This window comes from Ictidomys tridecemlineatus, chromosome 13 (assembly GCF_052094955.1).
Source record: "Ictidomys tridecemlineatus isolate mIctTri1 chromosome 13, mIctTri1.hap1, whole genome shotgun sequence".
Classification (NCBI taxonomy): Eukaryota; Metazoa; Chordata; class Mammalia; order Rodentia; family Sciuridae; genus Ictidomys; species Ictidomys tridecemlineatus.
Genome location: NC_135489.1, coordinates 91,785,482 through 91,800,224, shown reverse-complemented (window position 1 = coordinate 91,800,224; position 14,743 = coordinate 91,785,482). Strand labels below are relative to the sequence as shown.

At 45.4% G+C, this 14,743-nt stretch overlaps 1 protein-coding gene across 6 annotated transcripts in view; it reads left to right on the top strand.

Annotated features, from left to right (window-relative positions):
* Positions 1 to 14,743, top strand: part of Ptch1 (patched 1) — a 67,061-nt gene that overhangs the window by 17,720 nt on the left and 34,598 nt on the right. For all 6 annotated transcript variants that reach the window (XM_078030539.1, XM_005334890.5, XM_078030541.1 and 3 more), the window contains 3 exons: positions 9,939 to 10,128; positions 13,394 to 13,463; positions 13,565 to 13,656. In XM_078030539.1, the coding sequence (XP_077886665.1) occupies positions 9,939 to 10,128; positions 13,394 to 13,463; positions 13,565 to 13,656 (352 nt within the window). The remainder of the gene's footprint in view (positions 1 to 9,938; positions 10,129 to 13,393; positions 13,464 to 13,564; positions 13,657 to 14,743) is intronic.

Here is a 14,743-nt window from a genome sequence, read left to right as displayed (position 1 = left end):
GACCTTATTTCTGATCCAGAAACCCAGGTGTGAGTTGGCCCAAATAGTGCACACTGTATGTGGGTCCCATAACACCACTGGCTATGAAAGGGGGAAGGCCAGAGAGAAGCAAGTCCTCATATCACAGCACAGAGTTTGTTTATTATTATTAGGATCCATGAAAAGAAGAAGCAGATTTACTCAGTTTGGCAACCAAGGTGGTTTGCAGTTACTGATGTAACCTGGAAAGAAGGGAGCAGAAGAAACTGGAAGTAGGCTTTGTTAAGTCAGTGTGCATGATTTTTTTTTTTTTTTTCTCCTTAAATCATTGCTTAAGGGCTTCTGGCCCCTAGCTCAGGAATCTTGCCCAAAAATGCCAGATGTATTACACAGCCGAGTATTGCAATGTAAACACTGCTGTGTGCCACGAGGCAGGGTGGTCCATCTCCTATTTAAGAAGAGTGAGGGATTGAGAGGGGGGGAGCAGGGTGGGCCCTTGGCTTTGCAGGGAGCCAACGCAGTAGTGGACCCTGTGTTTTGGGCTGCAGGGTCAAGATCTAGAACTCCAGAACCCAGACAAATGAACCCTTTGGAGTGAATGGCAGAGAATAGCATGTGGGATTGGGGTGCCAGAGAGCAAGATGTGGCTTGGATAATGTTGCCTCATTAGGTCAATCAATTTATAAAATGCTGGATTGGGGCTGGGGATGTAGTACAGTGGTAGGGCGCTTGCCTCGTGTCATGAGGCCCTAAGTTCAAGCCCCAGCACACAACACACACACACACACACACACACACACACACACACACACGAATGAGGCTGGCAGTCCTCCTAGCAGCATCCTCAAGTTACTCTGAGCTTCATCCTTGGGGTGGGGAGGGCCAGGAAGAAAGTTGTAGTCTTCCTGGCAGCATCCTCAAGTTTCTGTGAGCCTCATCTCTGTCATCTGCTCCTGGTTAAATTGAAAGGTGAGGGAAGCCAAGCCAGGAGAGGCTCTGCTTCCTTCAGGACCCCCTACAGCGTGAGGGAAGGCCTGCTGGGCGGGTTCACCTGTGCATAAAGCTAAGATTTATCCCCAGGCTGCTCGGGTGTTATATCACACTGGGGGGTGGCCCAAGATATGGTGCAAAATAAAGGGTCTTCCGGTTTGTTCCTGCTTTCTGGATTTAAGTAAGGATTCTGCTAATGGAGATCACGGAAGGTGAGAACGGAACGGAATGGGGCACTTGGGGCCACCCTTGGGTCAGATGTGTTTCACGCGCAGCTGGCAGTGAAAGGGGGTGGGTTTGCCTGGGCATCACCCCTGCATCCTGCACAACCTCGCAGGGGCCCAACTCCGGGGTTTTTAAGTTAATAGGTACATATTTTGTGAGTTAGGAGGAAATCGGATTTCATTTTGAATTTAGGGCATTATTAAAATAGCTGCACTAATATCGCCCGCATTTAAGAAATCCATCCTATACAGTGATTTGAGAAAACTGCTTTACAAATCAGCAGTGGTGAACACAGGAGTTTTGAGACCACTCCTCCCTCTCCCTCCCCCACCACTTTTTTCTTATTTGAATTTTCCCATCTCCCCCCCACCCCTGCTCCCTGATTTCCTTTGCTCCTTTACTGGGAAACCAGAAACCTTCACAAAATAAGACTTAAACATCACACCCAGCCCCTTTTTAAATAGAGGCTTTCTAAGCAAGAAAATGACAAAAGAATTTTCCCTAGCTGCCTAAGAAATTATTTCTTTACTTTTAGCTGATTGTCTTCCCCCATGAGTTCACACACTGCTGTAATGAGTAAAACTGATAAATATGATACCGTTGTTGTTTTAGTCTGTGCATGATGGGGTGGGGAATTGTACATGTTTAACACTTTGCTTAATTGCAAACAAAGCTTGCAATTTAAGAGAATTGGGATTAGGGCTAAATATCTATTAACTGCTCTTTCTAGAGATTTGAGGAATAGGATGACCCCTTTTTTTTCTTTCTCTCTTTTTTTTTCTTTTTCTTTCTTTTTCTTCTTCTTCTTCTTCTTCTTTTTTTTTTTTTTTTTTAAATAGGCTACAGTTTCACATGGCTCCCAAAAGAAATCCCTCTCCCTTTTTGTTTCCCACACCAATTGATTTATCATTTTGCTTGCAAGCAGATCCAGAATGTTAGGGCAAGAACACACTCACTTTTTTCTCGTAACTTTTTTGTTGCGGACCGAAACCAGTTGACTTGAATAAATTTTTCTGAGGCCTGAATGTAGCCAGCAACGTGGAAAAATCTTGCCATTCAGGGCCGTCTGAATGTACATTTCAGCCACACAGTAAGCTGCATTGGTACGCACTGGACTGCTAAATACAACCATTTTTCGCAGCAGCGAGTTAGACAGGTGATTAGCATAATTAGCACCGAGTAGCTATACATATGGTAATGCTGAGTGTGTAAATGCCAGCTGCGGTGTAAAATTTATGTCAGGGGTCGGCAGGGCTGTGCGAAAGTATTGTGTTCCAGCTGCAGGTCAGGGCCGCGAGAGCTTACCTCCTTTTCTCTTGTGGGTGAATACTCCAAACAGAAGAGTAGGACAGAAATATAACAGATACGGCTTTGATGGGACAGCCGGTTCTGTGCACGAGGGACTGCTCTGTCACACACACACTTGCACACACTTGCAGAAATCCCATGACTTTCTCTGCAAATCGTGTTTACTTCGCACAGGGTCCAGACCGAGTGGGGCCCATGGTTGGGGCATTTGGATCGGTAAATGGGCCAAATGATCCCCTTGGAGGAAAAATGGCAGTCACTGGAGTTTTATAGGAGTTAAAAGATCTGTTTTTAGTTTTCCTCCCTGTGTTCTTACCCCCCACACCGTTCTCTCTGCTCCTGTCCTACCAGTGAGTGTTGCTGTCCTTCATATGAGTAGGGGGGCTGCTGGATGGGCAGTGATGGAAATTTTGTTTTAGAAAAAAAGGAACCATCTTATCTTGATGGCAAGAACCTTGGAACAAAATATAAGCTCTCCTTGGTGGGACTGTTCCCAAACTGCTTGACTGGTTTTGAAAAAGAGCTAGTTTTTTTGTGGGCTTCCCCCTCCCCCACGGGCAGCTGTACTTCCTCCCCTTGCCCGGTACCACCACTGTCAGACCCACGATGTCGTTCTTAATAGTTTTTTTTTTTTTTTTTAAATCACTGAAGTTTCTTGTCTGAAAGGACAGTCCTGAATGGCTTACACGCTTTGAAATGCCCAGTAGGGGGATTTATTGCTATGATGAGTTGATACATTTTACACTCCTCCCCCCCACCACTTTTTTGTTTTTTGTTTTGTTTTTTTTTTTTTTTTTTTTTGGTTGGTGGCTGTACGAAGTGGTGGTGTTGACAGAATATAGTTCACACCATGCTGACCCCGTGATGAAACTTCCTCACGGCACCAGGGGGTCCTTATGTACTGGCCCCTAATCCAGCTAATCCTGATGGCAACAAAATCATGAAAGTGGCCCCCAGTGACTGGACTCCCCGCACAGATGCAGAGGGAAGGAACAGCACGGGAGATAAGTCAGGCCAGCTTGGGGTTCAGGCGAGGCCAGGAGGCCTGCCTGCAAAGGTGGGATCGCACTGCCTCCTCCCCATGTAGGAGGCCAGGGAAGAGGCCCAGGCTGGAGCGGGCAGAGGCCCAGGGCTGAGCTGTGATGTCAGCCCACATCACCGGGAGAAGGAGCCGGGTTGCTGCGGTGCCGAGCCTGCGGATCGACTCCTATTGTGGTTGGGTTGCTTTCTGCTTTTATTATTATTATTTTTAATGAAGTCACCAGGCCTTAGCTGAGAACTTAGAACTTGCTAAAAAGATGCTGGCCCGGGTCCTGAGTTCCTGGACCTGGTGGAGCGCGCACGCCGTCAGGGGGAACCCAGGACAGCTTGCAGCTTGGAACCGGTGCTGTTTGGGAATAGAGGGCACTTCCGGCTGCGTCCTGCAGTGGGTGACCTACGGAGAAGAGGGCCTCCCAACAGATGCAGGGTCTGCTCTGGAGTTGGTGGCCCTGGGTGCCGCGACAGGCAGCAGGTCTAGCGTTGGCAGAGGGTTGTACTGACCTGATTGCGTCCGACAGGGCGAGCGGGTTGGTCTTAGGGAAAGCCATTCAGAGGGAGCAGCCCGGGCGAGGCTGGTGACAGATGGCACCGCAAGCTGCTGGCCTGTGGGTTGGGGGCAGTGCTTACCGTGGCGCGCACACGCACATGCGCGCGTCCGGAACCCTACACACGGCTGCGCGCCACCTAGCTCTGCGCCACCTAGCTCTGCACGCTCTGCGCTGTCCGGAGAGGTCGCTGGGCGCAAAAGTGGCTGTGTCCAGGTCTGGACTCTTCTTAAAGCAAATACTCCTTGGGCCCTGTGATTCCAACATTTTCCCATGGCAACACCCAAGGTCATACTCTGACCGCCCAGAACCTTCAGGAGCAGTTGGCTCCTCCTCCGGAATAAGAAAAAGAGGAGGGGGAAGAGGGACTGAAACCCAACAGCCATGGGTGTTCAGCCAGTAGCCCAGATGACTGCATCTTCATTTATTTCAGTTTAGAAAATGAGCCAGTGCTAATAATTTTGCAGTTACAGCCCTTTAGAAATTTGTACCATTCCATCCTCACAATAACCGCACCATTGAAAGAACGGACCTGGGGGGGTGGGGGGGGTGGGGGGGTCTCTAGAGGCAGTTAGATAACTCTCAGGATTAATCAAATGCAAATGCTGCACTTGACTACACACAGGCCTATTTTCCTAATTGGACTCTGAGTGGACACTTTTCAGGCTGAAAGGGCCATTTGTTTTGACTGATTGACTTTTTGAGGCTTTGGGGGGAATTAATATCTTGTACAGATGACTGCCTGTTCCCAGGACCGAGACCATTCATTCGTCTATTCATGCAATACTTTGTGTGCTGTGCCCTGGTATGCTTCTGTGTCCTCTGCACACACCGAGGTGAGGGGACAGGAGAAGCACCTCCTTTAAGGGGCTTGGAATTTCATAGGGTTAAAAAAAAAAAAGTCTGCTGGTCTATCTCTGGTTATCTTAACCTAGATCACCACATTAAAAGAGTTTTTGTGTGACTGTGACACATGGCTTCAGTTCTGTGTGAAAGGCCGTGACACAGCAGTGGAATAGGACTGTCTGGAGGTGGGGACCTTTTTGCAGAATGGTTTCTTACCTGTGCTGCAAAGCAAAGAATAGTACATTTGCACTTGCTTTGCTTGGGTTGGTTTGGGGAGGAGAGAATAAGCAGAGCTTGATCAAAGGAACTTTTTGCAGAAGTGATGCCCCGTACCTGCCTCTTTCAAATAATTGATCTAAGCCTTGAGTTCTTGGAGAATACCATGCAGAATTCACAGCGGAAGATGGCTTGTATGTGCCCTCATGACTCAAAAATCTGGAGGCAGCATCATTATCCTTTAAATAAAAATGCCTTTTTTTTTTTTTTTAATGCTTTCTGAAAGTTCTAGGTGTGAGCTTCACATAGTCTGGCATGGGAATCTTGGTTCTAGACCAGCTCCTCTGTTGCACTCAGGTTCTCAGATGGTGCTCAAAAGCGTTGTGGCTGGCAGGGCAGTTTGCCTTGGGATTAGTGTCTTCAGTTCTGCCCCTTACTAGTAGGGGACCTTGGGCAAGTCACCTGACTCCTCCAAGTAAGGGCAATGACAAATGCTCTTCATAAAAGAGGAAAAGAATGGCTACCTGACCGGTCCCCAGGTGAGGACTTGGGCAGCTTTACAACCAGTGTCGGTGAATCCTCACATCATCCTGTGACGTGGGTTTTGGCATTTTTGTCCCCATGTTGCAGAGAATCTTACTGGGGCTCATCTATTTAGGGACTTATCCCAAATCTCCCTGCCTCGAAAGGTAGCATTGGAAACCAGGGTGCTCTGATCCCCATTCTTACTACCTGTCCAAGGCAGCTCCCCCGCACCCCACCCTTGATTTCTAAGTCAGCAAGTGAGTTAAAGGGCTTGGCAAATGGAAAGCCCACACCAGCATAAAATGTTATTTTGTGTCTTATTCAAAGAAGCTGGTTGTTACTTTGTTTAAGTAGTTGCTTGCAGGATGAAGAGAGAAAGCTAGAGAGAAAGGTTGAGGTAGAGATGCATTTTGTTTTTGCACTGAGCTTGTTTTAAACTCAGATCTTGTTTTGAATACACTTTTCTTCTTTTTTCCTTGTCCTTTTTTTCACATAGAAGCCTTTAACTATACATGTTTCTTGAAGAAAATCTTAAAAATAGAGAGAACCCCTCCCCCTAAAAGGAAAGCAGGTAAAAAACACCACCCAGCCATCATATCATGGCTATTAACCTGGTTCTCTATGCCTTCGTTTGCCTAATAAATACTGGATTTGGCAGTTTGTTCTGTTCTCTATGGTTATTTTTCTCTGCAGCATTTCATGAACATTAGATTATTTTCAGAATATATAAAGACTTTGACCTTGGAAATGGAAAAGAGAAAGGAGAAAACCATTTTCTCTCAGGCCCTGACTGTAATTTTTGTCACCTGGAATGGTTCTGGGCCATGTCCTGAGCTCAAGGCTTCGTGCTGCGGGTGATAAGGAGGACATCTCTGGGCTGTCGTTCAGCCAGGGTTTGGGATTGGCTTTTGCTTGCAATGGGCAGGTCCGTCAAGTTGCTGTCTAGAGGAGTTTGGATTTTGTAGCTTGTACCTCGGGGCCTTGGGTGAACACTGATGTAAGACCATCTGAATGTCATGCAGTTGATGACAGACAGGTATACTGGAGAAGGAGCTAAGTCTACCCACACAAGCAGTGAGTGATGTCATCATGGCCTCACCAAGCACCAGGCACATGTATTCCTTTCTTTCCTCGCAGTGAGCCAAACCTGAGGCTCTGCTTGCTGTTCCTCTCCTAGAACATTTCCACCCAGCTCTTCAGTCACCTTGAACGTCACTTCCCTTTGGGTCTTCCCAGCTGTCCTACTGGAAGTAGCCTTTCCCCTTCTCCACCACCCAAGCTGGCACTGCCATCATTACTTCTTCCTGGCACTTGTCATGCTATAAAAATGTCCTTACTGACTTGCTGGTGTATTGCCTGTTCCTGTCACTGGCCAGTGAGTCTCTTGGAACATAGCAGCAGAAGTACACAGCTCTCATCCATTAAACCATTCCTACCCCTTGGCACACAGGATGCGCCTTCACAAAGGCTTGCCAATTGAGGACTTGCCCTGACCACGGCTGACCGTAAAACGAATGGCAACTCACAAGAATGTTCGTATTTGAAATGTTAGGCAAGGCATGAGCCAGGTAATATGTAAAAATTAACTTAACAGTACTCATAAGTAGGATCAAGCACAGGGGGCTGAGCAGACGTTAGAATTCAGGTCTGACCTCTACTTGCTTGGTCCTCCTATGGTGTTAGTCTTGTCTTGGCTGAAGTTGCTCGTCACCTTGCCAAGATAGCTGTAGTGATCACTTGAGCAAAGAGGTAGAAGAGCAAAAGGATTTCTAATTCCAGAGTCATGGCCAATGTACGTCTTTATTAAAATGTTTGTTTTAGTAAACATTGTGAAAATATAATGGAGACCATGAAGTTGTTTTGTTTTTTGTTTTTTGGGTTTTTTTTGTTTATTTTTTTGGTAATGGGGGTTGAACCCAGGGATGCTCGGTCACTGAGCGACATCTCCGACCCTTTTTATTTTTTTTTTTTATTTTTTTTTATTTTATTTTTTTAAAAAGAGAGTGAGAGAGGAGAGAGAGAGAGAGAGAGAGAGAGAGAGAGAGAGAGAGAGAGAGAGAGAATTTTTAATATTTATTTTTTTAATTCTCGGCGGACACAACATCTTTGTTGGTATGTGGTGCTGAGGATCTAACCCGGGCCGCACGCATGCCAGGCGAGCTCGCTACCGCTTAAGCCACATCCCCAGCCCCCTTTTTATTTTTCACTTTGAGACAGGGTCAGGCTAAGTAACCCCGGCTGACCTAGAAATAGCTACCCTCCTGCCTCAGCCTCCTGAGTAGTCAGGACTATCCATTTGATATTATGGAAACAGCAATCTTTCTGAAAATTCCTGTGATTAAAATCATGGACCCATCGTGCAGCTGGTCTGGAAGAGTGTAGTAAGAGGCCACTCTCAGTGCAGGCCCCTCCCACTTGATTTTGTTCTTTTGTGTGCACTCCTGGGTTGTGGCCCCGAGGGTTACATAGTTGCAGCAGCTGCTTTGATAAGGCCAGAGGGAGGATCCTGCCAAGGCCAGGCCATCTCCTCGAGGCACCTCCTCCCTGGGCATCACTTAACCTCCTACCAGCAAGATGTGGATTGAGTCCTCCTTGTAGAATATCTTGTGATTCCTGCTGGATGAACGGCCGCCTTCAGGCAGCTGTATGTAGTAGGGTTTCCGGGGAAGATACCATCAGCAACATTATGCAAATGAGCCTGTGTGGCAAGTAGTTTCCCAGAACCCCCTCCACCCTGGAGCCCAGGGCCTTGGGCATGCCAGGCCAGCACTACTTTACAGTGTGCTGTACCTCCAGCCCCGGGGTGTTTTTAATTGAAAATTGATTGCAAGGTCCTCAGCCACTCCCCACGGCTGTTGGCCAGCACGCAGGAGTCTTGATACTTTGAAGGTACCAACTGCTGCATACACACTCCTGCCCAAGCCTCACCCTGGAGCTCCAGGCGGCCTTGGCGTCTGCGTGAACCTGCACAGAGGGTCCTGCCAGCCCGAAATTCTGCGCTAGTTTTCCTAATGAGGGCATTATTTGCTTTTTAGCCTGCCCCCTTGTTTATAAAATATGCCAAAAGAACTAAACGCCCCGCTGTTCCCAGTACTTATTTACTTGCCCAAACCAAATGTTTATGTCCTTGAATACTAAACTTGAAGAAAAAGGATTCCTCCTCGTGGGAAAGCTAAAATCACTGAGTTGGTTTTTTTTTTTCCCTAAACTCTAGCAGGAGGCCTGCTTTTCAGCAAAAATTGAACTTATCAGCGACTTTAGGAACTCCTCAGACCCGCCCCTTTCACCCTCAAGTGCATGGCCTGGGGAGACACTCTAGGGTCCTCTCTCTGTACCATCCTCCCAAGACGCTTTCCAGGGCAGGTGCTACTTTCCAAAGTTTCCCTGGTTCAAAACTAGGATAGAATATAAAGCCTGGGCCTCAGGGTGTGCAAGGGAGAGGATGAGAAAAAAGGCATTAGCAGAATCGGTGCCAGCGGTTTGGCCACCTGTGCCCAGCTCTGACCAACCTGCCCAAGGGCTCGGGTTGGTGCAGGATCACCTGGGAAGCTTCCTGAATGCAGGCCACCCACCCCTAGGTGACTCAGAACGTGCACCTGTGTTTTCTGGATGATTCGGATAGAACCATGTTCCAGGGACTGCCTGTGATGGCCCAGCTGATAGAGCCTGCTCCCCCTCCGTGGGGTTTCCCCGGGTGCATCTGATTTGAATCACTTTATTTATCTTCTCCTGGCAAGTTGGGGTGCCCGACACACACTTGCCACCTTTCCTTGTTTCTTTTTCCACGAGGAGAAACATTTCCTTGTTACCTTTGCCAGATTACTTAGGAGAAGAGTGTAAATTGAAGCCATTTATCTTGAAATGTGCTGCAGGGGCACATTGTTTATACAAGTGAAAGAAATTGTAACGGGGTTATTTGGTCTAGTCTACAAGGAAAAGGTGTCTGAGTTTTCCTGCCCCCCTCCCCCTTCAGACACATGGCAAATTAGTTAGAATGTGCACAAAGCACACCTCCAGTAGATCTGCGGAAGTGACATGCAGGTCAGAGAGTATTTTTTCCATATTTATCGTGTGCAAGGTTAACCTTACCATTAATGAAATGAGTGTTGCTCCTCAAACAGACCACTGCATGGCCAGGGTGTGTTCATTGTGTTGGTGAGGCCGACAGGAATCTATGGTGATGTGGGGTTTTGTTGTTGTTGTTTGTTTGTTTTGTTGTGTTTTTTTTTCCTGTTCTCACTGAAACCTGTCCATGTTTGTCAGTTGGTGGGCGAGTAAGTCGTGAATTAAATTATACTCGCCAGAAGATTGGAGAAGAGGCCATGTTTAATCCTCAGCTCATGATACAGACCCCAAAAGAAGAAGGTGCTAATGTCCTGACCACAGAAGCGCTCCTGCAACACCTGGACTCTGCGCTCCAGGCCAGCCGGGTCCACGTGTACATGTACAACAGGTAAGGCCACCTGGGTGAGGCGGTGGGAAGATGCTGCTGGCCTAGGTCCCTGCTTAGCAAAGTTGCCTGGAAAATGTACCTTGAGAGTCAGTTCAACTGGTGTGTCCCACTGTTCTAGTGAAACGTTTTTGCCATACTGGGGATTGAACCTCTGTCCCTGAGGTCTTCTCCACCCCCACCTGCCCCCCCCATCTTGTTTGGTTTTCAGAGTTTGGTAACAAAGCAAGGACATTGTAAGGTTGAGTATTCCTTATGCAAAATACTTGGGACCAGAAGTGTTTCTTTTTTTGTTTTATTTTATTTTTATTTATTTATTTTTATTTTAGGTTTTGGAGTAAAATTTGCATATACCTAATAAGATATCTGTTCTGGGGATAGGACCAAATTCTGAACATAGAATTCATTTGTGCTTCAAATACAGTTTATAAGCATAGCCTAAAGATAATTTATATAATGTTTTTAGCAATTCATGCATGAAACAGAAAGTTTCATGGTGTGGAATTTCCCACTTGGTGAAATCACATTGACACTCAAAAAGTTTTGGATTTTGAAGCATTTCAGATTCTCATATTAGAAATGTTCAACCAGTGCTTGATAATGTATTTTTGGTAAGTATCTTGGTCCCACCCCCCAGTGAGAATGATTCTGATCCATTTGGGTCATTGTATATCTGGGCTATTAAATGTTTCATTGCCTAAGGGTTTTTTTTTTTTTTCCAAAATTGATTGTATTGGTAACATGGTAAATTGTCTTTATTGCTTAAGCTATTTTCAGAACAGCTATATTTTAAATTGCCTTTCTTTACCTTATAAATAATGCTAAGAAGAAAAGAGCAAACAGAGGGACTAGGAAATAGTTACTTCTTTTTAATCCATAGTTGGCACGTCCCAAAGCCAATGGGTGGGTGGAGCCTCCTTGGGAATCCTTCCTACCTCAAGTAGATTCACCTCTTTTTTTAAAAAGGCATCTTTTAGTTTCATGGCTGACTTAACGATGCTGTGAGTCAAGTAAAAGTTTAGGAAGAGTTCTAGAACAGAAAGATCCTTGTTCTAATGTATGTAAACTGTCGGTCACTTCAGGACAGGAACCACACACGTGGTCCATTGTGCAGGCCAGGCGGTCCGTTTTTGATGGACTGACAGCCTGTTCAGATGGCCATCACTAAACTCCATTTCTAGAGGACCTTGAGTGGGCTTCATCCAACTTCACCCCGTCTCGTAGGCTTTCCAGCACTGCTGAACTCTAAGGGGGTGACAGATAACTATTTTTTTCACAGTAGAAGTGAAGAAATTGCAACACAGACATTCAGTAACCAGGAAGATCTAGAGAACGTGATTAGGAGGTGTGCTTGTCCCTGCTCTGACTTTACTCCTATGGATACACCTGCATTGGCTGCGGGACCCATTCCAGCTGTAGATAGGACCCCAGGGACCACCACATCTGGGAAAGTCATCTGTCAGCTATCTGTCTCATCCTCAGGTGGTTCCCAGATCAGGTGTGTGTGTGTGTGTGTGTGTGTGTGTGTGTGTGTGTGTGTGTGTGTGTGTGTGTGAAAGGACCTTAGGAAACAAGACGAGGTATTTCAGCACTGAGTTGGGCCACCTCACCTCCAAGTCCATATTTTAAAAAAAAAAAAAAAAAAAAAAAAACCTGTAGATAGCGGATGCCCAGCGCAGATTTGCAAGGGAAGCCTAGCAAACACTCTGAAAGTAGATGGTCAGGACTACTGTGTGTGTGCCCAGGACATTGTTAAGATAAGAGCCCCTGCCCTGAGAGGGTTTGTCAGTTATGTCCCTCAGGAGAAGATTTGAGGGTCTGTCAACTGAAATTACACCTTTAAGCTAAGATGGAGCCCGGACAATTTTATGCATTGGAATGGACTTTACGAATGCGCGTGCAGTTGAGCTCTCCTTCTTTTTGTTGGAAAAACTGGGACTTAGACTTGTGAGAGCCTTCATCTAAGCTCATGGGACCATTAAATGGTGGAGCCAGGTTCTAACCCCTTGAATCCGGGTTCTAAGGCCAGTGAATGCACAGCCACGACTTCTAAAACAAGCACAAGGAGTCAGGTGATACTGAGAACCTACTAGTGTTGGCGGCTCTGTGTTGATGCTATACAGAGTTAAAATGTGTGTATTTATGTGTGTATTTTACATGTATGTATATTTATACATGTGTGTTACACATGCCTGTGTGTGTGTGAGAGTACATACATTTATAGACACATACATACTTGAAAGAGTTGGAGGGGTGGGTAAAGGGATAGATGGATGGATGGACGGATGGATGGGTGGGTGACATCAGTCCTGCTCTTGGGGAGAGGAGAGACATCCATACAGATAGGCAGGGACAAAGCCATGCTTGGGCAGTGCCCACTACAGTTGTCCAGTACAGGCTGCTGCTCTAGAGAAGGGGGCTGTTTCCATCAGCACTGGTCAAAGCTTATCAGTAGAAAGGTGCCATTTAAGAAGGTCCAGCAGGAGGCACAGGGAAGAGGCTAAAGTCTAGAGAGGCCTCCCTTTGGAGACCTATATGAGCAGTTTAGGAGGAGATTTATTTATTTATTTATTTATTTTTGGTTCTCTTGAATTCCTCTTCCATATTTCCCGTTTTTCATCAAATTGGGCTTATCTCTCTAACATATTCAGAAAGCATGGTTTATATAATTCTCTTCTAGAGATAATAAAACTTCGAGTTAATTCTTGATCTGTGTAGGTGGTGTGATTTCCACGAGAGTGTGGTCAGCTCCGCAAATGTTGTTTGTTTATTACGTTCTTGGTTAAGAACAAGAAAGTTTGTCTCAAACACTGCTCATGAATAAAAAAGTCAGCATACAGTATCTATGATGTGTTACAGTGCATACTGTATTCTGCATGGGTACGTCATGAACCTTGCTGATTTAGCCCTCGCTTGTTTTGAATTTGTGATGATTCAGCTGGGCTGCCTCAAGTTGATTAATGTATGTGGAAAAGCAGATTAATGGTGTAAATAAGATTATTGGGAAAACACTTAAGAAAACAAGACTTTTCAAGGACTTGGGTAGCATTCATTTACATAAACACCCCACATGTTAATTACAATCCAGTATTATCTATTCATTAGAGCAAGCTTTCTGGTCTCCACTTGGCAAAAGCTCTGCTGGTTTTGACAGATGCTTAAAAGTGATAGAAATTGTAATTCTTTTTATATGTGCTATTGTTGTGATTTTGCACTAATTTTCTTCATCACTATGAGAAATTTTTGTCTCTGCTTTTCATTCCAATAGGCAGTGGAAATTGGAACATTTGTGTTACAAATCAGGAGAACTTATCACAGAAACCGGTTACATGGATCAGGTATATTTTCTTGTCTTGCAAAAAAAAAAAAAAATGTCTCAAAAACACTCCAGTGGTATGTGTTCACCTAATGCATGGCCTGTTCTTTTTCACCTTGGCAGATCATAGAATATCTTTACCCTTGTTTAATCATTACACCTTTGGACTGCTTCTGGGAAGGGGCGAAGTTACAGTCGGGGACGGCGTACCTCCTGTAAGTGTCCTCCCGTCTTCTGATATCTGACTTCTGAACTCTTCAGATGCAGGGTTCAGACGTTGCTCATCCTTGTTGACGCTTTTTCAGTTTTGAACAAGAAATGAAAACATTGAAATTCCATGTGCATTTTTTTTGAGTGAATAGTGGGGGAAGAGGGGATTCCAGCAGAATGGCTTTCCCCTTTTCAAAAAAAAAAGTTCTGTAGGCATCATTAAATTTCATTCACTTTTACCAACCTATTTATATGCAAATAAAATGCAAATTATTGCAGAGTATGTGCAGATTTTGTTTTAACTCTTTATAAAATGTGGTTTTTGCAGACCAGGCACTTAGACCATTAACTTATTTTTTTAAGAAGAAGGTTTTTTTTTTTTTTTTTTAGTGGGTGTGGATCAGAACAAAATCCTTCAACTGAAAGTTCGAGATCTTCCTGGGGAGTAAAATACAAACCTTTCTTTGGATCATATTAATGACATTTAAGGAGGAAGTGCCCTGTCTTTGAAGGCCCGGGTTGGGGACGCGTCACAGTCTAGCAGTTGGATATTATATATACCGCGTCTTTTAAAGAATGATGGTTAATCAGTGTAGACATTTTCGGTTAATTATGCAAGAGTTGATGCTTGGGTTATTGTTTCTGTGCCGGCTTGCACATATCTGCAAAAGCAATTTGCAGTGGCCATCCCCTGACCTTCAGTGTACAGTTTTAGATGGGAAATAAGGGGTTTTGTGTTTTCTGGTTGGGAGATTCTGAATAATGACTTCAGCCTGGTTAAGCAGCTACAGTGGTTTGAACCACATAACAGGCAGCCAAAAGCCTTTCTGGTCTGTCAACAGCACAAATTCAAAAGTGAGTGTGGGGGGAAGTGGCTGTGATGGTGGTGATGGCAGAGGCCACAGGGGGCTCCCCCGCCTGATGGCCAGGCTGTCAGAGAGAGCTCACAAGTATGGAATTGTTAAAGGGAACAGAGATCAAATATTTTGATCGATGACATTTACTAAGTATTTAGTAGGCCAGCAAGTGCTAATTTGACAATGTGATCCCCCTCCTTCCCCCCGCCCCTTAAGTTTTGGATCCTACTCCTCT